Source organism: Quercus suber, unplaced genomic scaffold, assembly GCF_002906115.3.
Source record: "Quercus suber isolate HL8 unplaced genomic scaffold, Cork oak 2.0 scaffold_183, whole genome shotgun sequence".
Lineage (NCBI taxonomy): Eukaryota > Viridiplantae > Streptophyta > Magnoliopsida > Fagales > Fagaceae > Quercus > Quercus suber.
The window spans coordinates 570,679-596,016 of record NW_027069641.1 but is presented as its reverse complement, the minus strand read 5'-3'; the positions used below and the strand labels follow the sequence as shown (position 1 = coordinate 596,016).

Sequence of the window (25,338 nt, the reverse complement as noted above, 5' to 3'; positions counted from 1 at the left end):
TTTTAAGCATTGTCATGTAACCATAAACACTCTTAAGGAAACATATAGCATGTTCAACAAAACAGCTTTGTAAATACAACCATCGAATGGTTTAGAACCCCTCCTTTGAGTACTAAACCTTGAATCGAGTTGTACAAAATTAATCTATGATCCAGACATATCATATGATGAGCATAATAAATTATAGCTCAAATCGTTCACCCTAACTTTAGAATTAAATCCTCAAAGTTAGGCATGTCCCTTATTGTTCACTGTTTCATTCCAGCAACATATACTTTACTTATAAAATACAAATGGACTACCAATTCACATCCAAAATTCATGTAATTTTACAGAGCAACTCCCCTGTATGTCCAATATGTACCATAAAAATTTCGTAGTTAAATCATGAAAGAATAATTTACTAAAAATCATACATTACAACATACTCAAATTTGTCATGACAGAATTTCATGCAATTTAGAAATTAAACCATTGTTTTTATATTAATCCAAATAATGTGAGACCACTTCCATAACAACCGTATATGTCTTAGCTTTCATAGAAAATAACCCTAGCTTTCATGCTGAGATCCCTTCTATCTTGAGGGACCATCTTAGCCTTCCTCTTTCCCTATTGCTGGTCCTCCTCGACTCGCTTATACTCATCAATGCGATCCATAAGCCTACGCACACTCCTGACCGGTTTCCTGGTCAAAGAATTTCTCAGATCGTGCTTAGTTGGGAGGCCGACCTTGAAGGTTCTTATGGCCACATCATCAAAGTCCCTATCTATCTCATTGAATATTTCCCAGTACTTGTCAGAGTACGTTTTCAAGGTCTCCACCTCCCACATTGCCATGGACAGCAAAGAGTCCAAGAGGCGAGGAACCCTGCTGTAAGTCATAAAACGGGCCCTAAATTCCCGAGTAAGCTCTTTAAAGAAGTTGATAGAGCCCTCCCTTAGGCCGTCAAACCACCTCATCGCCACAGGCTCCAAGCTAGATTGGAACACCTTGCACAATAAGGACTTGCTCTTGGAGTGCACAGCCATTCTCTGGTTGAAGTGGCTCACATGCTCCTCAGGATCCGTTCTTCCGTTAATCATGGTGAAAGTTGGCTGAGTAAAATCCCGAGGAAGCATTCCTCCTTTGATTCTATGCTAAAAGGTGATTTGGATATTTGGTTAAGAGCCCTGCTCATAACGTCATTGCCCAGACCTTTATGCGGCAGACCCTTGCTCCTCCGCTCGTAGTGATGGTTTTCATCGTACGAAAAAGACTCCCTAGGGGGAGCCTGGACCTAGGCCTGTAGCGACCATCTTCCTTGTCTTCAGAAGAAAGGTCAGAGTTTGAGGGAGTCCTTCATTACTCATTGCGTAGCCTCCTATGAAGACGATCAATCTCCAACTGCAAGCTCCTAGTGTTCTCCTCCTGCGAGATGTGACTCCCTCATCGAGACTGGCTCTTGCTAGTATGCATAATGTGCACACTAACCTCACAATCCATCCTCCGCTCAAGGTTGAGGAACTGATCCTGATGCTGGGAACCAATAGACTCCTCCCGGTCCTACCTTAATCCTGCCATGGTGGGACGTCGATCTCACTAAAGCTCAAGCCTTTCCGACAAACAGCGCCAATTATAAGGGCCGGCTTTGGTTCTTTGGTCCAAAAGATGAATGGATTAAGGCCCAAAGAGCCCAACACAATAAATTTGTAAAGAGTGGGCTGAAAAAGCTAGGCTTCAATGAAGTGACGACACCCTCAATGGGCCAAAGATGATAAGAGAGCAAGGAAAAAATAATGAATAGATAAATATAATGCACAGAAATTCTACCTCGGCAATGTCTGAGGAGAGTAGCTATTGAATATGTTTCTCTTGGATTTGATTACAATTCCTTTTCTTAATACTATAGTGTTTTCTCTACAGATTTCTCCCTCCAAACCCCTTGGAAGGGTCTCTCACATTATATAGCTCCCTTCAAGCAATCTTAGCTCTCCATTTGTTGATTGTCCAGTCCACTACTTAAGTGCTTGTCCCATCAGACACCTCCCCAGGTCTCTTGTGAGTTACAGTGGCCCAAGTGGCATTGTTCAGGGGTCTTCTCCACATAAATACAGCTAGGGAGTTTGGTGAGATGCATTGAATGTGGAGGCAACCACCATCCCTCCAGTCATGTCAAGACTAACCCCTTTTCCAAAGTTTTTTCTCAACAGCAAGACCTCGTCTGGCAATGTGCCACTAACGTGGCCTTACTGTTCGAGCATGTAGCCTCCTCAACACGATAATGGGCTCCTCGACCATGGACATGACATGTGGCATAGGTACCTTACCTAAATTCTTGTACCCCACAGTATATATATATATATATATATTAGTGTGAAAAGAAAAATCAAGTTTATTGATTGATGTCTTGATCTAATGATAAAGAATAATTATAGTGGAATAAATGTTATATGTTAATAAAATATTGTTCTAAAAAAAAACCTATAAAAAATATATGCATTTTTCAATGATTCTTTATAAAAGTAAAAAATATTTCTAGTGGTAATTCATATATTAAAAGTAATGATACTCTGTCATATTCAAAACTAATTTGAGTGAACTTTACTTTTAATATATGATCAAACCTGAGATTTAACTGAAATTTAAGTTGCCTACCCATGGTTTGAAATCCCATAATACAAGTGTTTTGCTAGAGTGTTTTAAATCTTATTTGATCTTGTATTTTTATTTTTATTTTTTATTTTTGGGGGAGAGAGACATAAAAATTAAGCAAAATTTCATATTTAAATTTGTTTATAACGGAAGTAGGTTATAGAACTCTAACTGAGCTAACCTCAGATAGATAAAGTCCTCGACAAGGATGGCTCCCTTTTGCGCACCCTCTCCTTCATTGCCATTGACATGCAACTTATCAACGAGGACTCCCAACATGACAACTGATGAACCAAAAATTTATGGTCATCATTATATGCAAATCGCCATTCACCCAGAGAAGGCGTTACACATTTATTACACACATTGATGACGAAACGTAACAGACAGAGCAACTGTCACAGAATGAGCTGTGATCTCTAGACAAAGATTCTGTAACGCACTAGCCGTTGAGCATAAATGCAGCACATCATTACCCATTAATGAGGCACATAACTATAAAAGAGAAGACAACAGAAGTTAAAGGTACACACAAACACTCTATGAAATACTCTCTACTCATTTTCTCTCTAGAATCTTTCTCCCTTACTGACTTAAGCATTGGAGGTGGTTTGGCTAATGCCACACTGGCGCGTTACTCTTCCACCCAGTTGATTTTGCAGGTTTTCCATCTGCAGAGACGATCCCATTCACAGCATTATCCATCCACTACGACGAGGAGCTTAACTGTTGATTTTTTGCATCATTAGTTTGGCGTCGTCTATGGGTACACTAATCATTCAAGCCATCTTTCCCAGTGACAAAAGAGTTCCTCGAAGTGCGAGATGGAAGCAAAGGCCACACCTCAACTAGATGCTATGCAACAACAACAAATCCAAGCCCTTTTAGGGAATATGGAAGAGCTAACTTGCAAGAATGAAGAACTACGAAAGACAATGGAATCCCAAAATGCAGAACGTCAATGAACGGGTGAAAACCAAAATGAAGAAGAATCAAACTCTTAAGCCAACAGGTGAGACAGAACTTCAAGAGAAGATTCCATTAGGGTGAAGAATGTGCTTCGCAACATGAGGAAAGAGATGGACGAACTAAAAAGTGCTATGAAGGACAAAGGTAGAGAGAATTTGGATGGGATGATTCGAAGGACAGACTCATCATTCACTAATGAAGTGTTGAATCACCCTTTCCCACCAAAATTTTGTCTCCCACAGTTGGAATCATATGACAGTTCCAAGGATTCCTTAGATCACATTGAATCATTCAAGACACTAATGCTATTACAGATGACTCCAAATGAGGTAATGCGTAGGGCATTCCCAACAACATTAAAAGGAGCAGCCAGGGTATGGTTCAGCAAGATACCCCTAGGAACTATTGCAAATTTTGAACAACTCAGCAAGGGTTTTGTTTGCCATTTTATTGGGGGTCAAAGACACAAAAAGCCAACTGGCCATCTTCTCAATCATTAAGACAGTATGTCACCCAATTCAATAAAGAGTTGCTGTAGGTAGATGAAGTTGAAGATCAAGTCATCTTAACAACCTTTTAAGCAGGGTTGCTGCCAAGAGATTTCTTCTTCTCAATCACTAAAAGTCCACCAAAAATAGTAGTAGAATTGCTCCATAAAGCTTAGAAGTACATGAATGCAAAAGATGCATTTGTAATGTGCACGCAGAAAATTCCTAGTTCTCTCACTATAGAGTTCTTAGAGATTTCCCATTCACTAACTTGACCTTTGGAGGGTTTTTGGCCAATACCATGCCAGTGCCTTCTGTTTGGTCCTTTTATTCTTATTCCACAGGTACCATTAGCGTGGTTTGGAGCCTATAGCTCACTGACGATTTCAGCACATCATCATCAGGAATGCTAGATTTATGAATTATAAAACCCAATTATGTTACTGTTATGCACATAGCCAATGAAAATACATTCAATTATTTTTGGTTTATCTTTGTCCTTTAGGAATAGGAATCAACATTTTTTTTCCAAACACCTGCACACTTATAAGAATTTGAAGGTGTTCGACATTTTTATAATTTATTGAGTGCCTCATTAATTTTCTTTTGAATCAACTCATTAAGAATATAATTGGCAGACCCAGAAGTTTTGAAGTAAACTAAAACTTATCAATATTGCATTCATCATTTCTATTAATGCTCTATTTTTCCATGCATCACTTTGATTTGATAAGGTGAATAAGGTGCAATGGTTTGGTAAACAAAATTCTTCAAAAGGTGATTCTTATGCCCTGCTTGGCTACTTTTAATACTTCTTAGAACCTTAGTCCTTTTCTTGAGTTGATTCTCATCCTCATCTATATAGATCTAAAAACTGAATCGTAACGTTTATTGTTGCTAGCTCTTGTTTTGAGCCAATCAACAACTACATCATCCACCCATTTTCAACATTATCTTCTTTTTTTTCTTATTAATTTCTCAACTTATTGTTATACCTTCTCCAACTTTCCCCATTCATTTTACCTTTTCATCTCCCCACTACTATCTACCTTAGTGTCACTTTTCCTCTATCCCTTTATCTTCTTTTATTTTTCATTGTTCTTATTTCCCTCTTCTAACTATAAATTTACAATTCTCTATCTCATTCTATGCATAGTTTTCCCATACTCAAAATGTTATTTCTCTCTCTTTCTCTCTCTCAATTTTTTTTTTTCATTTTTTGGTGCATTTTTTATAAAACTTTTCTTGCATCTCTACTTTAGATTGATGAATTTTTGTACCATTTTGAAACCTACTTTTGGTTGATGTGATTAAGCTGTTTTTTTAAGTTGTTATCTTTTTTTTTTTTTTTTCTTTTTGATTTCACAGATGTTATCCTATTACATTATAAAAATAGTACATAAGAATATAATATTATTTTATTACATAACATAACATGACTTTGATAGTTTGGTATTTATTACTATATCTTTTTACTTTTTTTTTCTTCTTAGATTATTTTCTATAAATTTCTTATTATTTTTCTCTCACATTCTCTCTTGAAAAAGTAGTTATTTTCTCTCTCTTGATTTTTTATTCTTTCTTGCAATTCTACTCTCTATTGATGAATCGTTGTGATTTTTAAAATTCTATTTTGGGTTCATACATTTGGTATTGTATTTTTTTAGTTCCCCATTACAAGCTCTCTCTCTCTCTCTCTCTCTCTCTCTCTCTCTCTCTCTCTCTCTCTCTCTCTCTCTCTCTCTCTCTCTCAGTTTCAATTTGATTCTTATTTGAGTTAATACTTGCTTATTTTGGAAGTAAGAATTTGAGTTTATATAAAAAAAAAAAAAATTGACTATACTAATACTGATAAGCATTTAATCCATTTCGGTCTATTATCACTTTATCTATTCAATCCGATTTGATCTACTCCAACCCACTTTGGTCCACTTCAACTCAAGTAGGTCCATTTTTGGTCCACTTTTGTCCTATTCAGTGTATTTTGGTCCATTTGGTCTACTTCAGTCATGTTCGACCGACTTTGGTCCATTCCATCCAATTAGGTCCATTTTGGTCCATTCAGGCCACTCCAGTCCAATTTGGTCCATTGTCCACTTAAGCCTATTTGGTCCAATTTAGTCCACTTTGGTTTATTCAGTCCATTATTTGTCTATTTTAGATCATTTCGGTCTAATTCGGCGTACCTAAATGAGAAAATACAAGTTTAAATTGATGANAGTGATGGAAATTAATTTTTGAAATTGTTCAATTTTGAGGGAGATCAAATTATGTACAACAAAATTTAGAGAATAAATGATACATATTCATTATAAGTTTGCTATAAGTTTTGATTATCATAATAATCTCTTTTTAAGAGAATGAAGAATTTGAATAATTTATTTAAATAAAAATTATATATATTTTTGCTTGAAGGTATAATCAACCTCAAGTAATTCATTTAAAAGTAATGACTTTAAAACAACTGCTCTAAAAATTAGATTTGTATATTCATTACTTTCGTGTTTAGAAACACTTTCACTTAAATTTAACCAGACTAAAGTGAATTGAAATGCTACATTAATGTGACTAAACAAAAGTATAGTAACAATAAAAGTCACACTTAAGGATTTTAGATATTACAAGTTTAAGATCTATATATATATATATATATAATAAATTTAGATTTAGAATATGTTCTCTCAACCCAAAAATGTATTTTCTCTATATGTAAGTGCACAAAAATGGATTGAAGTGGATCAAAATGGACTGAATGGGACTAAAGTGAAACGAAGTAGACCTAATTGGATCAAATAGAAATTGTTTAATTTTTAGGAATAACAAATTATTTTCAAAAAATTTTAGAGAACAAATTATACATTATATTATAATTACAAAATAATTATTTATTTTTATAATGATTAAACATTCCCAAAGCCTCAACTTACTCCTTATAATTACAAAATAATTATATATTTTTTTTTTGAATGATTAAACACTCCCAAAGCCTCAACTTACTCCTTAGCAAGTACACATAACATATCTTGTGAATTCCTAATTTTAAATAAATAAAAAAGATGCATCAAATCATAAAGCAATAAACATAAATAAGTGAAGCCAAGATTTAGTAACCCTCAAACTCATCATAGAATTAACTGTAAAAACTAATTTTCATGTTAAAGATATGTTGAAGCAACAAGAAGGTAATATTTCTTTATTTGTTTTCTTCATCTTGAGGTGAAATACTAGATGCCTTGTTGGTAGGATTTCAAAACCTATAATCTAGACTTTTTTTAGAAAACTAGTCTCTAACCCGTGCGATGCACAGGAAAATTCTTAGAGGATAGGGTTAACCTGCATGGTGGAGTCGTACCATGGTTGCCAGAGTTTGTTCCTAAGGTTGGACTCAAAATTGTTAAAAAGGGAATTTTGAGCTTTTCAAGTGCCAATATTTTAGAACATCTTGCTAGCTCTTTCATTGAGGCTCTATGTCATTTAAGACAACAAAGTAACTATTATGAGAATTTGATGAGTGAATTCTATATTGCATTGAAAGAAAATAAAAGTACATCAAGTATTTATACAAAGTCTAAGTAACTAACTTCTTACTAACTCCACAATATACGAATCTAGCCTCTACAATCAATCAGATTAATACATGTGTATATAAATAATAGCTATGAATTAAACTAATCCTAAAGTATAGTTAGTATAGCTGTTTTAAATATAAACATTGTCGTTTATATAGTCATAACTACAATTCTTCCATTGCTCTATTCTGACACTCTACCTCTCTACCTGAGTCAACAGCTACAATCCAAACTTGCTCGACCTTCAACATGAGTCCTTGTGATCTTGTCCTTCTGATAACTATGAAACATCATTAGTTTCTGTCTTAATGGAATTGTACAGGTTGGTGTAAAGATTGCCTAAAACACAAAGGCTTAAAATAAAATACTAACCTCTTTACATAAATATGGAGAGTGCCACCTAAATGAAAAATAAAAAAGTAACAAAACCTAGAAAATGAAAATTCCTAATAACAATTCAGGTAGAATTTGATATTCTAGGTGTATACTTCTTTGACCCACATGAGCTGCACTTGCACATAACTCTAAGATGGGGGGAAAATAAAATAATAAAGAAGCATCTTAATGAATCCTTCAACAAAACAAACAGAAAGTTGCTGTAAGGATTGCATAAGAAGAAAATGAATGTGGTGGTGAGAAAGGAGTGCATAAAGGTCCTACAAGAATATCAACGTACATGTAATATTTAGAAATGAGTTCAAGGCTTACATATGAAGGATTGGAATATATGTCCTTCCATGCCAGCAACTTTGATGGCCCCAAAACTTAAATTATGCATTTTGATTGAATAGTACACAAAGACAACAAATAATCAAGTGAAGATTATCAAATACAATGCCTAAAAATGAGTGTAAATATTAAAGTATGTCAATGCAGAACTGAAATAGGAAGGAAAATTTTCTAACATGTTCCCAATTTTCCTGAAGTTCCAAAAGATACTGATAATATGTGAGACACTCAGCATGATGTACAACCACTAACTTTCTTTTATCAAGGCCCATGTTTTAATAATGCCAATCACTTCAAAGAAAAATATGTCATTTGTGAGATATAGAAAAAGATGACCATAAGTCAAGTTAAATAACATAGACCAAAGTCTGAAATTCCCTATAGCAAAAACTTAAGTGCCAAATCTATTTTACTTGGCAGTATTAAGCAATGACCATTCACCAATTTAAACTCTAGCATCAAGATTGATGCAACCAACATTTAAAATGGAAATTTGATTTTATGTTTCTACCGTATTAAAATCTACTTATAAACCACTCTAAGACAATTCCTTTCAAATCAAGGATTTCATGAACAATTTGCAATTATGATTGAAGATAAAATGACTAAACAACATCAAGATATAATATATACAGATATATACAAATAACAAAGAAACTGAAATTTAGGTCCACAAATAAAACCAAATTTGGTTACCAAATAGAGAAGTAGATGTGTAGGACCAAAGTGATTGCAAGAGTATTTTAAAAATATAGCCAAGTTAGGGATAGAGACTTTAGAGTACCTTGGTGTCATTGTCATTGTTGCTATTGTTGATGCTTGGATAGGTTGTGAGTACGGCTCATGACCCATTGTAGCATCCAGACTCATATTAATCACAAATACAAACATAAAAACTATTTAAAAATCAAATAGATGAACCACAATACAATTAAAAGTCAAATTCTCAAACTTTGATGGTAATTTTACAAACGCAAATTGAATTCTAACTTTGTAATTCAAGAATAATATTAATACAAATTAATTGAATTTCAAATTCATATTCACATTTTTGTACTGTTTATTTATAACTGCCAAAAATGTTAAAAGGTTTTCCCAAATTGCTAAAATTTGTTAGAGTTAACAAATTTTGTATACCTGGTGGAAACCCTTACTTGGTTCTTCATGATCACAGAAAAAGTTCATTATTTACTACCTTCATGAACAAAGAAGATTCAATTAGATGTCATCAATTTGTTATAAGATATGCTCGTTTAGTTATGACAAAGCCAATTTTTACAATTGGGAAAATCAAAACACAAAAACTTCTTTTAGCCAAAAATTTTTATTTATGTATTAATATATTTTTTGGCTTGTGGCAGATCCAAGCTTCTTTTTAACTGAAATGCTCCACACTAATCTCAAAAAGATTTAAATACAAAAGCTGTTACTCTTGGCTTAATAAGTGGAACTTTTAAATTACATTAACACTTATCTTAAAATAAGTAGGTTGCTGAATTAAATAAATTCTACTCAGTTCAAGACACACCAGCAATTTTTATAGTGAGGCTAAACTATCTGCTATACAAAAGCTAATTGGAAATTATGTTTCAAACAAAACATATGTATGCACATTTATGTTACCAATATCAACATGTAATACAAAGTTTAAATAAAATCAAACCAACCCGTCAACAAAAAATTAAATAATTGCTATGTTTTTTATAGAACAATTAGGTAAACAGCCATTTCACTGTTTCAGTAAGGATGAAAAGTTTTCTATCAAATTATCCTAAATACTTACTCTAAAGCTTCCTTCTATCATAGTGATTTACAAATTCAAAATGGCTTGTTAAATCCTCTTCACTAATTCAAAAACGAAGCATCCAAACTTGTCATGATCGCCACATTACAGATAAGTACAAGCCTTAAATTTATTTAATAAAATTATGCACTTTTCCTCCCACAAAGGGTTAAATACTCCTAGATATAACCAAAGGGCCAAAGAATTTTCAATTTGATCTAACCAATCAAATCCAACACCTCTCAGCACAAAAATTTATGTCAACTGTATCCATCACCTATTTGGTCCCTCAAAATAAATACAAGTTACAAAAAACAAAAAAAAAATTCCAACATGACATACTTTGCAAAACATAAAAAAACATGTGAAATCTACTTTTTCTTCTTCGTATTTTCTTTTAATTCCAAAACCCATCATAAAATTAAAAACAAAATTTATTTTTTAAAAGGGAAATGCAAATCAATTATTGGTATTGTTGGGATAAGGGCCCAAAAATTGTATATTGGGCCTTGAGCCTTGGCCAAGAACGTTGGATGGTCTGAGGACGGATAAATAGTAGTGGGGGTGTTAAGCTCATAACCCCATGAGTAAGATATAACCAGAAAGGCTAGGAAGGTGGTCTGAGGATCCAGTATCTCCTCGGATGAACAGAGCACAGATCAAGGGTATATCATGTTGATTAGAGTGACCTTCTAGGAGGTTTTACTGATAGGGATAGTGTATTATAAACGTGCAAGAGGGGAAGAGGCTCAGAGGTATTTGAGAAAAAGCTACTGCCACAGCATTAAATGCATTGCAGTTAACTTTCTGGCCGCATTTATGTGGAGAAGACCCCTAAATAGTGATGCCTAGGCTATCTGAACTCATAGAAGGCCAGAGAGAATGTCTGATGGGATAGGCACTTGTGTAATAACCCGGATGATCAACAAATGAAGGGCCAAGATCAATCAAGGGGGGATATATAATGTAAGGAATCAAGAAAGAAACACTGTAGCAATCAAAAACCAAACTTGTAACCGTACTTAAGAAGAATATATAAGAACAGTCTCCTCAGACTTTGCCGAGGACTTTTTTTTTTTAGTCTGAACTTGTTTATTTTCACTCTTTTGTCATCAAGATCTACCTAACTTGTTGTTTGATTAACTAAAGCCCAGTTTTCCAACCCATTCTCTACAAATTTATTGTTTTTTATTTTTTGGGCCTAAGTCCATTCGTATCTTGGGCTTGGAATTCAAATCTGGTCCTTGCAGGCATATCTTTGAATCTGTGACCTTTACCCACCACACCATTTCAAAAGATTCATAATCCAAAAACTAGGGGTGTCAAATGGGTGGGTTTGGGTAGATTTGGGGTGGACATAATTAGGTGGGTATATAAAACTCATTTACTCATTAAAACTCATTTAACTAGTTACTTCTAACCTAAATCCAACCCAACCCAATTATTATGGGTAAACCCCAACTCACCCAATTACCCAATTATCAAAATTCCAAAATGCCACTAAAGTGAAAATGACCAAAATACTCTAAAATCTTCAAAAATGACCAAAATACTCCCAAATCTTAAAATTACCAAAATACCCCAAAACCCAAAAAGACCAAAATTCCATATTAGAGAAATAAAACAAAAACAAAAACAAAAACAAAAAATTTGAAAATGAGGAGTTTAAAAAATTTCCTAGTTTTTCTTGCACTTTCTTGGTAGCCAAACACAGCAACCAAAAAAATTCTTCGTGGAGTATAACCTAGAAAAATCCAAACCCATAATCAGTTTATTAAGGCCTTTAACCAAACCTAGACTAAAAATCCATTAACCATAAAAAAATAAAAAATAATAAAAAAAATCCCAAAACCCCTCAACACTATTCACAAAAACCATGATTCAGAACTACTGAGAAAACCACAAAATCTATACCAGTACCCTAGCCACCATTGTTGAACCAATTTTTTTTTTCTCAGATCTACAAATTATTATATCTCACAAACTCAAAACACAAGAAAGAAAGATCTAGATTACAGTTGAAGGGTTGGTTTGCAATTCTTCTATGGATAGCCCATTTCTGACCACTAAGCCCAGCAAGTCCTTGACCAAAGAGTGGCCTAGCCAAGGGGTTCAAATTGATCTTTTCAAAGGACCCATTTGACTTTGTAAGGATTTCCTTAACCATGTCCGGGTCGAATATTGCCAGCCTTGGCATTGACCCGAACCAGAACAAGAAGTTCTTACCGTACATGAAGCATGTTAAGATCTAGAACCAATGTGCCTGAGATCGAGCTATTACTGTTGTGCTTGAAAATGATGTCGATCTCTTTAGGATCATCATCGCCAGACTGATCTCAGGGGCTCAAGCTTTCATTGAAAATCTCTCAATGAAATTGCTGGGTTTCATACTAAGACTTGATTGGAGGCTGAGAAAATGCTTGTGAAACCCTGAAACGTTTGAGGGCTGGGTTTCTCTTTTCTTTACTTTTTTATTTTTCTTTTCTTTTCCTTTTTTTTTTTTTTGGGAAGGGTTTGGTTGAATTTGGGTATATTGTTTTTAGGTTAAATGGGTTTCAATGAGTTTTTAGTTAAAATCCAATAATCACTGGGTCTAATTGGGTTGATGCCCATTTAACCCAATTAATAATTGGGTAAGTTTGGGTTTGTAGGGGCCTTTTTGTGTTGTGCGTTGGGCTGGGCTTCCTCCTGTGGTAGTGGGCATGAGTATTCTAAGTAAGAGAGTTGAGACCAGTCCAACTGTAACTCAATTTAGGCCGGCTTGTGCACAAACTATGCCTCATCTGCTAGGAGTGTACTTATGGCAGGCAGAGCTATTTCAGATGAGTTATGTCAGGCAGATATAATAACAACAAAACAGAGTTCTCTGACTTTTAATAGAAAATGACCAAATAATCCCTATTTATGAAACATAATCACAGTGATAACAATGACTTTTACAAAGAGGATAGAGGAGTAAGTGATAATATGAGTTGATTAAGAATAAATATGAATCAAGTCAAGTTTGGTCCGCAGAAGCAAAAAAACCAAAAGGAAGAATGCTTCCTCTCAATGCAGCTAATCTCCTAGGAAAGATCCTGCTGTTGGGATTAATGGCTTTGAGGGAACCGGACCTGAAGGGTTAGTGCCCAAAGGAATCCTTTTTACTCTTTAGGAAGAGAGTAGGATTTTGAGAGGAGAGAGGGAAATTGACTTACTAGTGCATGCCCACCGTATTAACTCTCTTCGTTTTCTGTTTTCTCTCTTATCTTTTTTCTTTCTTGTTTTACTTTCTTTCTTTTTTATTTAGTGATCTTCCCCTATTTTTTTTTTTTCGATCCCCTTTCTGGGCACGGCAAGAGTCTTTTTTATAGTGCCTACCGTGATCAGATTTTACTATTTTGCCCCTTAACTACCTTTGTCTGGTCTGGGTGTACTTACCGACCACTAAGGGTTTGTCTATGTGCCACTCTCCCTTGCCAGACAAAAGCAGGTTGTTTTATTCATTAGTCTATCGTGGCACCCTTTTTGCCACGGTGTAGGTGCTTTCTCTCTCTATCCTTCATGGCATGCACCTAACGGTTCCTCCCTCAACCTTGCTTCTTTTGGGTGGTCTGTCATCTCAGCAGAACATACCCCCAAAGAGCTTGGGCAGGAGTCGTAGAATATGTCTTTTCCCTCTCCCCACCACCAAACCATACCCTATTACCTCTAACCCATGACCCCACCACGTCCCATATTGGCTAGGTACAGGCTAGTGGTGCTTGGGCCTTGCGTGTGCTTCCCTTTCATGTATGTCCAAAATCTACCTGCTGCTCATGCGTTTGCCACAGTCTAGAGGCTTGCTTGCACAGTCTGCCGTCCTTCTTCGTCCTTTTATATGGGCTATTTTATAATTCCTTGCTCCCCTTAGGGGCTGGGTTTCATTTGATACTGGGCTTTATATTTCTTCTAGCCTATTTCTTGATTGTCATCATGTCCTGTCATATTACTCTGTCATTCCTGCTATAATGACTTGATCCTGCCAGGCCTTTTTAGGCTTGCAGTGTATTCTTTCCCTAATGGCTTAGCATGACCATAGGTTTTCTTACTTATGGCTCCTATATCCCTTTTGTTTTCCTTTGAGCATCCTTGGCCCATTTGCTTGCCTTGGGCTTCCTTAGTCATTTTCCTAACTTTGTGTTCCCATGGGCTTTTACTAACTTCATTGGGCTTCCTTAGCCCAATTACCTCATACTCATCTTTGGGTTTATGGGCCTGCCATCAATCCCTACTTTCTTTGCTTACATTACTTTGGGCCTGCCGCGGCCCATTCTTACTTTTCCACATCGTACACTGCCTATAGGTTTGCTATTTGCTATTTCTCTCTTTTCGGGCTCTTTTGAAACCATTTGCTTTCTCAAGGCCCATTTATTTATTTTATGGACCTATGATCCATTATTCCTGCCGGTTGGACTTAATGGTTCTTGTTTTCTATCTTTTGCCAACTTCTTTTCGATCTGTGTTGCTAGGCTTCTTTCCTTCTTTATGACTTCTCAAAATGGCCCTCAACATTTAGCCCCCTGAACATATGAAGCGTTCCTGCAGTTCATATGGGAGTAAAAGACTTCCCTATCCTTTCTATCTCTATCCCTTCTTTTCCTTTGTGGGCTTTTTTGAATAGTGGACCCCACCTCGTTCATATATAAGTACGTATATATATATATATATATATTATTTTTTTTTCTTTTCCTGTCGCAAACAGGGTTGTCTCTTTGAATTTCCCAGATTGGCAGTTATTCTAAAACATAGCCGTCGTTTCATTAATTCATTCTCTTCTTGATGGCTGAACCATCACCTCCCTTCAGGCCGGTATTAATGACCCAGTTATTTAGAATTGAATCTCTCTGCAATCCAAAAACAAACTCTTTCCTTTCCAAAAAAAGAAAAACTTTGTCCGTTTCCTTCCTCCACTGTTTTCTTCTTTTCTAACACTCATACCCACCTTACTCTGATCAAGCCCTTACACTATGGCGCTGGTGAAAAGCCAGGGCTCTTCCCACCGTAAAGGGAAAGAAGCCATTTCCGATCCTCCCGCTGCACAAGAGATAGGCGAGGAGGCTGCGTACTCCAAGTCGGACCATTCCGACGAGGAAGAGGCGCAATGCGACCCAGACAGTGAGTGTGCCCTTTAATCGATCCTTGGTATGATGTTCATCCTCATTTCCCAAGATTCTTGGTGATTACAAGCCGCCGCTGCCAGGCCATGTGTGGCTCGCTCTTTGTCGACGAAACCCCAATGTTTCTTGGGCCTCCTTGGCCTCATCGATCCCTGACTTAGTCATTTGTCAAGGTCTTTCTCTCCCTGTGCCTATCCACTTCGAATTTGGGTCAGGTACTACCTTGGGTTGGAAAGAATGGGTAGACAATGAGTTATCTGATACAAGCTTCTTGGTTTGTTGCAACAGGCCGGTGTTTTAAAGGCCATGGTCTTTTCCTGATGTCTTTCCAACTTTTGAGACCTCTATAACCTTCGTCATTTGGTTCGCTGGTGGTGTACCATCACCCACACATTCTTCTTCTCCTGCGGCGAACTCACCCTTGAAGACGTGGCCAATCAATTACTTTTGCCGGTCCTCGGTGATGTTGATCTTGCCACCTTGGAACTTTCTCCTGAAATTTCTAATTAGCACAGATGCTTCCACAATCCCACCCCATGATAATCCAACCTAGATTGCTTAATGTGCAAGTCAAGCTTTTAGACTCAAACTCAATACGCTGTAATGTGGGGTTGATTCTAATGCCAAAACCCATATCCCAATCCTGTAGTAAAATTTGATATATTGATAGGAACCAAAATTGAGGGAGAACCTATATTAAAGTCTCGAGTATTGATAAAAACCAATTTTAAATCAAAACAAAATCTGAACCAATTTCTTAAATCAAAACCAAACAAAATAGCTGAACCTAAATCCTATTAAACACCCAAAATTAATATAAAAGATTTTACCTGTAGCCGTTCCAGTAGTCTGATGTTAGGTTTACTTTCATTTTCTTCAATTCAAGCTTACCGTTGCCAGGGAAGAGAGAAAGCTCTACGTCTAGGTATTTTCTTTTTGGGTTCCTGCATATGGGTCTTGAAGTGTTTGTTGGGCTGAGTTTGTGTTTGCATTTGAAGGAGAGACAAAGAGTCAGAGACTGAGAAATAGGTTTTTGTATTGGGTTTTGTTTAGGAGTTGAAGAGAGTAAATTTTATTGGGTTGTTTTGGGGAGAACTAGCTAAGGGTTTTAGTTTTTTTTTTTTTTTTTAATTAGTTTTTTTTTTAAATAATGCTAATATGTAAAAATATGAAAGTTTTAAAGGTTTCGGTTTTATATATATATATATATATAGATTAGGGTGGACAAAATACGGTACTGACATCCGTAACTATTGATTTGTGTGTGTGTGTGTGTTTTTTTTTTTTTTTTTTTTGAGAAAGAATATTGATTTGTGTTTATAATAAACATAATGTATGGCTTATATATTAGAGAACCTTAAGCTATCTCTAGACTAGCTCAAGTTTAGTTTGCTTATTTTACTAGTACATGAATCTACAACAGATTTGGAGACTTCTTCTATGTATGCTGGACAAGGCCACGATGGAGATTACCCAATGATACTGATAAGAACCCTAACTTAGTAGCAAAGACACCCATGCTAGCTCGATCATGGGCAGCGATAGAAAGCCTATGCCTAACGGTTAGACGTGTTTAGGGAATAAACAGGATAGTATCGTGGAGGGAGTATGGAAGCAGTTGACAAGTGCACGGGGCAGCCATGAGTTACCACCTTCATCTGTATGGGGCATGAAGTCACCTGTTTCTCACAAGTGCCAAATCACATCTCACATATTTTGTTTTTGCTTTCTTTTGTGTGTGTTCTTAAAGGGGTAGTCATAGGAAATGGCGCACTGCAATAGTGGTGAATATATTCCTAGCTATAGGTTACATGAAAATATACCTCCTGCATGTAACAACTAATAAGGCCAAATGTGGACAAAATAAGCAAAAAAGACTGGCTCAAAATGATTCTACATTTATCCTGTACATAGTATGATTGCCTATAGAGTATGTATGATTATTGCATCATCTGCCTCATCATCTGATTTGGAGAATTTATCAACTGGGGGCATAAGATCAAATTCATTTGCCATCTTTATTCTTTTCTTGATTTCATCTAGCTCAGCTTGAACAGTTGATAGTTGTAACATTAGAGCAGATTTTTCTTCATTCCAGATAGTCTTCTCTTCCATATGTTCTTCTGCGATCTCACCCATTCTTTGTTGTAGTCGAATGCACTCATTGCGAATGAGATTTAGCTCATCAGTTTGTCTATCACCAGTTGCAGCTGGTTCATCAGCCCAGCGGAAATATCCACATTGCTGGCAGTGTTAAGCACAAAAATAATGCAAATCAACAGAAATCTTAACCAAAAAAATTTTCAATTACATGAAAAGAACGAAGTACTTACGTCATGAATACCCTTGGAACAATTATAGAATAACCTAAATGGATTCTTGGGAGTTTCAGATACTCTCAGTTTTGCAGGAAGCCCACAGGTGCATTTCAGCTCATCAGATTCTTTAGAATCCTCAGGTGTACTCATCATGTAAAATATGAATCCTGTTGAAAATGAACATTCTTTGATGCGAAATATATTGTTTATATATTGTTTATGATATAATCTTCTATTTATTTGGAGACAAGAGGCCCTAGAAACTACCAAAAATTACAAGGAAATGCCACAATACAAGTGCCTGCACCAATGCTTCTACCAATCCTCGAGGTAAAGCTCCGATACCAAAATTGATACTCTGAAAAATTGTACAGTCAAATTATACTAAATCATCCACTGCTCTATAGTTCTCATTGCTAAAGGAACTTAATTTTAATTTTAGTAAAAATCCAAAGAGTTCTTATTTGTATCAAAGCATTATCAATAGCTTTGCTTGGCAACAATTCCTGTTAAATCAATATTAGTCACTAGTTCGATAAAACACGGCATGTTGTGTGCCTATTCTAAGAAAAATACACCAAAATCCAAACCCAACTTATTGAACAGTAAGTACTAACTGAACCATGAACTGCGACCAATTATACCCTCCACTGCCCTAACCTGTCAGACAATCCAATAAATTTCCATTATTCGCTTAGGAAGAAAAATAAACCAATAGCTGATGCATATTCATCATTACTAGCAGTTACATCCTTATTCAAACAAACTTGAGACAATTTAAAGATAATGATAAAGATCATGGGTAGTTTCTTTATATTCTACAACCTCATCTACATATACCAAATACCTATTTGCCATGATCATGTAATATCAGAGATCAAATCAAGAGGGTTGGGGGAGAGAATTTATTGGAAGCTTTGCTTGCAATGAAGCCACTGATTTAGCAGGTATAGATTACCAAATCAAAGGAGAAGGGATTTAGTAACTGTCTGTCCAGTCATGAAATTCCATCATGTATCAAGTAAGCCAAACCAATTTTGGTAATTGAATTGTTGATTTTCTATATAATTTTTTTTTTTTTTAATACGGTCATTGTATTGTTACTTCATATAATATATCAAAACATTTTATAAAATAAATCAAAGAAGATGAGAGAAATGAAAATCAAGGACAGAACAAAAAAACTCAAGAAAAGATTGAGCATTGAGGTCTTGTTACTTAATGGGCAATTTATGACTATGTCTGCACATGGTTGAAAGCTGCACATTTATCTAGCAGAAATGAATGTCAAGGCACATATTTAAAAGATAAACTGTATATATATTGTCAAATGATGGTCGGGAACATGCACAATTACAGATGGAGTTTATTAGAAACACTCCATTGTGAAGCACACTCTAAAAATCAATATCATATAAAAACTTGACACAAATAGTACTAAATTTTAAATTAAAATCTAAAACAAAAATCAGTCCACTACAGGCTGTCCTCCTTTGGTTAGTAACACTAATTTAGTAATTTTGTGGAAGCTTGCTTTGAGTTCCTAACACAGTCCAAAAGATATAAGCTCTAACGAAGCCCAAAAGATATAGGATGCTTGGTTTTTGTTTAAGTTATTTTAAAAATGAATATCATCTTGTTAAAGGCACTATATGTCAAGAATCTGTCACCCCTGACATAGGGCATAAACCATGACAATTGTTCACTGGACCAAGGGATTGATTTGTGAATGACACTACATTGTCTTAGATTACCATAGACATATGTTGTCTCACTTAATAAGGAATGTCATACATTTTTTTTTTTTTTTGATGACATAGGAGAACTTCACTCATATTAGTTGCATGTCGCAGAGCATAATGTACAACATTTCTCACTGTTAATCAAACTCCGACGGACAACTGATCCTCACCCGCTAGAACCAGTTACCAGGTAATCCAAGGGCATTTTACCCCTGACAGGCTAAGGAGTTTATCCTCACTCAATAAGGAATGGCATACTTAAGCTTTCATTTGATGTCCACAAAACACATACCGAAAAACTAATGTAGGTTTCTCTTAAAATGCAACTGTAAAATTTACAACTTATAGAAGGAGATAACTATAAGCATCCCTTAAGCAAGGTCATTCAAATAATCTCTAAAAAAGCTATCTTCATGGGTGTTATTTAGAAAGCCAAGACATGCATTTCCACTTGTGAGAGGTATCCCTTAGGACTCCTGTTTTCAAACAACCATTTTCCAAAAGAGACCAGGCTACCATTTTTTAAAATTACTACACACCCTACTTTGTCTTATCATAAATCTAGACATAAGCTAAGCGAATCTGTTTTCGAATGTATCATGTTCTACTATGGAAGAAGGGAAAGTGAGAAATCTATACTCTTCAGGGGCTGTATCAGCAGTACTCGTGAATAGTAATGCAGAAAGATAAAAAGAAAAGAGAAGAGAAAAGAAGAAAAAGAACAATAAGATCAGTGTGCCTCAATACTCAAAATGCTCAATATTTTTATTAATCAACTCAGTAAAATAAGATGCATAAGACTCTAGATCTTAACTTTTTTTAAGATAACTAGAAATCCTACTATGACTAGTAAACAAACTCCTAATTAGACTAGTAAACTAAAATCCTAATGAGGTGATAAAAGGCTAACTCTGACTTAAAGAAAATATACCAAAGATACTTAGGATCTAATCCCAGGCTCGGACGAAATGGGTAATTACCTATAATTAGCCAACTATATAGTTAGTTGGCCCGGTTTGGAAACAATATAAATTAGTAACACCTCGAGTTTTTGAGACTCGAATTTTGCGCTCAGACCTCAACTTTTTGAGGCTCGATTTTTGCTGTTTGACGTGGCGTGATACCATGTGGCATCCACATAAAACTCGAGTTTCTAAAACTCGAGTTCCACGTAGACGCCATTTGGCGTTGACGTGGCGCCACTTGGACCTCGACTCTCTGAAAGTCGAGTTTTAATAGGATATTTTCAGATTAAACGCCTCTCTCAGTCACTCTCCACTCTCCACTCTCACTCACCCTCTCTCGTCTTCTCTCACTCACCCGCTCTCAGTTCAGTCAGCCTCACCTCAGCCTCTCTCAGTCGCACACCTCACCTCAGCCTCCCTCTCTCTCTCGCTCACTCACACAGGCGATCTGTCTCTCTCACTGCTACCAAAGCTCGTTCCAACATCGGCAGTCAGAAGGTGGTTCAGTTCTCTCCTCAACTCGGAAAATTCCTCGACGGCGCCACCGAGTCCTCTCGCACCCACGCCGTCAAGAAGGTCTGGGAACACATCAAGCTCCGCCACCTCCAGGTCTCTCCCTCTCCCTTTTCTATAATCATCTAATCATTTACATATTATGGGTTTTTTTTTTTTTTTTCATAAATTTTTTAGACTCTTTTTCTATTGATGTTGTTTTGTTCAAATCTTTATCTTTAACAAGTAATAATAATAAACTTGTGGAAATAGGATAAACCCATATAAATTATTTTAGGAAATGTTACTTTTCAAGTTTCAAAATGGCCGTTGTTTACTTACTTTGTTCTAACAATTTCTCCCTCCCGTATTGATGATTGTGGAGGAAAGACTTTGTGTTTGTTTATGCTCTTTTTAATTAAGTTTGGGTTTGGCACCGAAGAAAGGAGTACAGTCTAGGTTCATGGAGGACTAACAAGAGATAATTGTTGTAATTAGTGTAATAAGAACCTATGTAAAAATTATGTTGTTTTAATCACAACTTACACATTAGCATTTGTGATATCAACTAACTAGCTTGGAATGCATTGCACGGGTTGAGGAAACACCAACCATTGTAAACTTGTAATATTCAATATAAGTCTTCCAATTAATTTTTTATTTTTATTTTTTAAGTCTTGTAAGATTTCTGACATTTCATAAATAAATAGAAGCTTATGGTTTAGTTTCCCCCCCCCCCCCCATGGAGCTTGCAAATACACACACTCAATTTGACAACTTGTTGACTTGTGTGATTATGAGCAATAGATGAAAAGTGGTGAGTCCATATTAGTAGTGGACAAAAAATGACCACCACTCATGATAGCACAAGTCAGCAAGTTGTGAAATTAAATATTTAATTAACTATGTCCTAGACACTTTGAGCTGCCATCAGCTTAAGACATGCCTACCCATGAAAAGTTTTGAGAATGGCTTTTGCCCTTACATTGCCTTAGAGATGTTTGATTGGTCCATAATCTTTTAGGCTTTTGGGTAGAAATCTTAAAAAAAAAAAATTGCCCTTTTTTTTTTTGCCAACAAAATAGAAAATCATTTGCCCTCATTGGATCCTACAAAGTTGGATATCATCCCCTCTAAACTGTTAGATTGATGACCAGAGTTTCTAACATACATGATACTGGCAATTTGTTCAATGAATGAATTCTAATTTGCCCCCTTAAGAGTATGTTTTGATACAAATAATTGCATAACATAACAAAAATATAAATATAAAGCTACTAACAGGGGCACCCATGCCAGTGAGAAGTGCCTCAATAGCCCGTCTTAGTGTGCCATCACCAACTACTTTGCTATGTTTGCCCCATCCTGTCAAAATGCTGGCAGAGAGCAAAAGACACAGTTTAACTCTTTAATTGTAACCATGGTCCAAACAGTAATAAATAAGCATATAGTGGACAAATTAATACCTTAATAGCTTTGGCAATTCACGGCCTTCAAACACAACAGAGCATATGTTGAGCAGCCATGCATGAACCATTGCCTGTGTTGCCCCAGAAGACATCAGATGCAAATCTAAGCAAGAATCAGACCAAACACTCTCCCATACATTTCGGCGCTTGCCTTCAAGCACAACCAGTTGTGCCCTTTTTTCTAATTATAAAAATTCAACAAGAACATTGTCACTTTAGGACTTAGGATCATTCAAGTATCAGTCATTGTATGCATGAACAACCTTGTACAAGAATGATCTAACTGAGCACACATGTACATATGAGGCATCTTCAAATGAATTACACCAACTGCATCCAGAGTCCAAATCACATACATGAGATTGACCATATACGGATACAGTTTATATTAATAGAAGACAAAAAAAAAAAAGCAAGTGCCTTTCCCTATCCTCTAAACCATATATTCTCAAATTACCACCTAACCATGGGCAATGATAATTTTGAAGGGTAGATAAGTCTCAATAGCATCCCATAGAGAAAGGGAACAGGTTTCACCCTCCCCTTCTTGAAAGGAAGGCATATTCATGCAGCTTCATCCACTCAATTAGCTTCTTCACTAGAGTCTAGACTCACAAGTAGTAAATGAGCAAAAAATGCAAGTCAAATAGTACATCTAGGGTTTGTGCAGAGATTTTTTTTTCCCCCACCTAGCAGAAAACACTCGTACATTATAAATTTGTCAACTTTGAAAATTGGCAAGAAAGTTTGAGTAAGTACACAATTAGGAACTCTATATGGATATTAACACTTTTTATTTAATAAGTATCCATATGGATATTAACACATGAACCTCTTATTTGCATCACAAAAGAAAAACTTTTCCAAGTCATAAACCTAAGGTCCTAGGAATCTTTCAAAAGTTTGATCCATTACTACTTTAAACTATCACAATTAGTTGTAAAGTTTCATCATCAAAATGATTCTCACTTTTGATTGTACTTTACTTGTATTGGCATTGATTTAGTTAGTTATAATGATATTTTGTTAGTGATCTCTGGTTTGCTTGGACATATTAATGCTTATTGTTTTGTGGCACTGGATTGAATTGGTTTGTTTTGTGAATGGAGTAGTGCTTTGTTGGGTTTGATTTAGTAGTCATTGATTGTGTACTTGTATTTGCATTGCCTACCTTTTTTGTGCAGTATGGCTGCTGCAAATGTTGCTAACTACTTACCTTTTTTGTACAGTATGGCTGCTGCAAATGTTGCACGGATTAACCATGCAGACCCTGGACCCAGTGACACGACGTTGTTGACACAGCAGCCCAACCATCGGTCTGAAGCTATTTGGAATGGGCAGGTAAAATGCAACACTAAATCTTTATGCATTATGTACATGCATTTAATTCATACAATGTATACGCTGCACCTGTCAAATATTAATCCATGGTTCTGTTTTGTGCAGGATCCAGGGACCCTTACCTGCCACAGCCGTAGTTTAGAGTTCTCCAATCGAGAGCCAATGGTGGACGACCGAGTCGTTAACATTATGAAGGCACTTGGTTTGGAGGGACTCCTCTGGATCCCGGGCAGAGAGATTGACCATGGCTTAATAACGGCCTTAGTGGAGCGATGGCGACCCGAGACGCACACCTTCCACACGCCACATGGTGAGATCAGTATCACATTGCAGGATGTGGAGGTTCTTCTCGGGCTTCCTGTTGATGGTGACGCTATAACAGGGAGCACGCAGAAAACCTGGCCAGCGGTGTGCCGGGAGTTCCTTGGGTTTGCACCTATAAATCAAGACCAGCATAAGCAATTAGATGGGCAGAGGATTCTCATAAGCCGACTTTTGGAGCAAGTTGCTGGTCCATTGCCGGCTAATGCTGAAGAGGATGACGTGCATAAGTACGCACGATGCTACATCTTAGTGCTACTGGGGGACACAATATTTGCAGACAAATCCGGCGATAGGGTACATCTAATGTGGGTACAGCAGTTGGAGGATCTTCGCAACCCACATATGTACAGTTGGGGAAGTGCTTGCCTTGCATGGTTGTACCGAGAGTTATGCAAGGCAAGCGATAGGGGCACCAGTCAGATCGGTGGGTGCTTACTATTGGTCCAGTATTGGGCATGGGCCAGGTTCCCCTATTTGTGCCCGGCAGTTGAGCGTGGCCCGCCAGTGGGTGCTTACGGTCCTCCAGTGCGTGCTCCACTGGCCCTGAAGTAAGTCTTTCTTGAATCCCATCCCCACTCCCTTTATTTTGGACATAGTGCATTCTCCCTTCCAACACCCACTACACCTTCTTTTTAAGTAATTATTATTTGTCGGTGAATTATTTTTTATTTTTGTTTTTGGGTGGACTGGGCAACTAATTGTTTTTTATAAAGGCAGTTTTGGGCAACCCTTGATGAATTGGAAATTTTTTAGAGAGTCCATTATTGTTGTGAAAATGTGCTTGGGTGTGAAAAAATAGTATTTTTAATATTGTGTTGTGATAACTAATAACTTCTACAGCTTTGTGACTGTCATGTGCCTTGTATGTGCTTTGTTTTTTATAGGGACTGTTGAAGTTCTAGTGATATTATTAATTGAACATTATCTTAGTTGATATATGTGATTACATTATAGATTTAATCATAACATTATCTTCGTAGGAAAGTTGTAGATATTGATCCATTGTTCTTGATTGTGCTAGGTGGTTGTGGGTCCCAAACAAGAAAAATAGGCCCGCCCACATCTTCAGGGACAGGTATCGCGAGCAACTAGCTTCAATGTTGCCAAGCCAGGTATGAAAATGCCTTGTTTTACACGTTTAGGAACAATTTTATAGGTTTGGTTAATTTTGAAATATAAAGCCTGATGTCTTCTGTACTTGTTTTTTGGCTGTTCTAGGTGGTGTGGCAGCCATATGAAGCTGAGTTCGACCACCTTCCGCCGTGGTGCGTTGCCGGAGGGCCGTGTGGACGGCAACAGTGCCGCTTGTGTGTTTCCACCTAATAGAGAAACATACACCGGATCGTGTCGTTCGTCAATTTGGGAGATCCAAGGAA

At 36.5% G+C, this 25,338-nt stretch overlaps 2 protein-coding genes and 1 long non-coding RNA gene across 3 annotated transcripts; 1 reads left to right on the top strand and 2 right to left on the bottom strand.

Annotated features, from left to right (window-relative positions):
- Positions 1-612: 612 nt before the first annotated feature.
- Positions 613-1,086, bottom strand: LOC111984302 (uncharacterized). Its single transcript, XM_024015925.2, has one exon. It carries the CDS (start codon positions 1,084-1,086, stop codon positions 613-615), a length of 474 nt encoding a protein of 157 aa, XP_023871693.2.
- Positions 1,087-20,539: 19,453 nt separating this feature from the next.
- LOC136061548 (serine/threonine-protein phosphatase 7 long form homolog) lies at positions 20,540-25,321 on the top strand. The gene is made up of 5 exons (XM_065778466.1): positions 20,540-20,945; positions 23,527-23,638; positions 23,744-24,510; positions 24,984-25,074; positions 25,181-25,321. The coding sequence occupies exons 2-5, from the start codon at positions 23,528-23,530 to the stop codon at positions 25,283-25,285; spliced, it is 1,074 nt and encodes a 357-aa protein (XP_065634538.1). The 5' UTR covers positions 20,540-20,945; position 23,527; the 3' UTR covers positions 25,286-25,321.
- On the bottom strand, positions 22,004-22,562 carry LOC136069660 (uncharacterized). The gene is made up of 2 exons (XR_010630894.1): positions 22,295-22,562; positions 22,004-22,204 (listed from the first exon to the last, which is right to left on the bottom strand). It is a non-coding gene; the product is annotated as an uncharacterized LOC136069660 (long non-coding RNA).
- Positions 25,322-25,338: the final 17 nt, after the last annotated feature.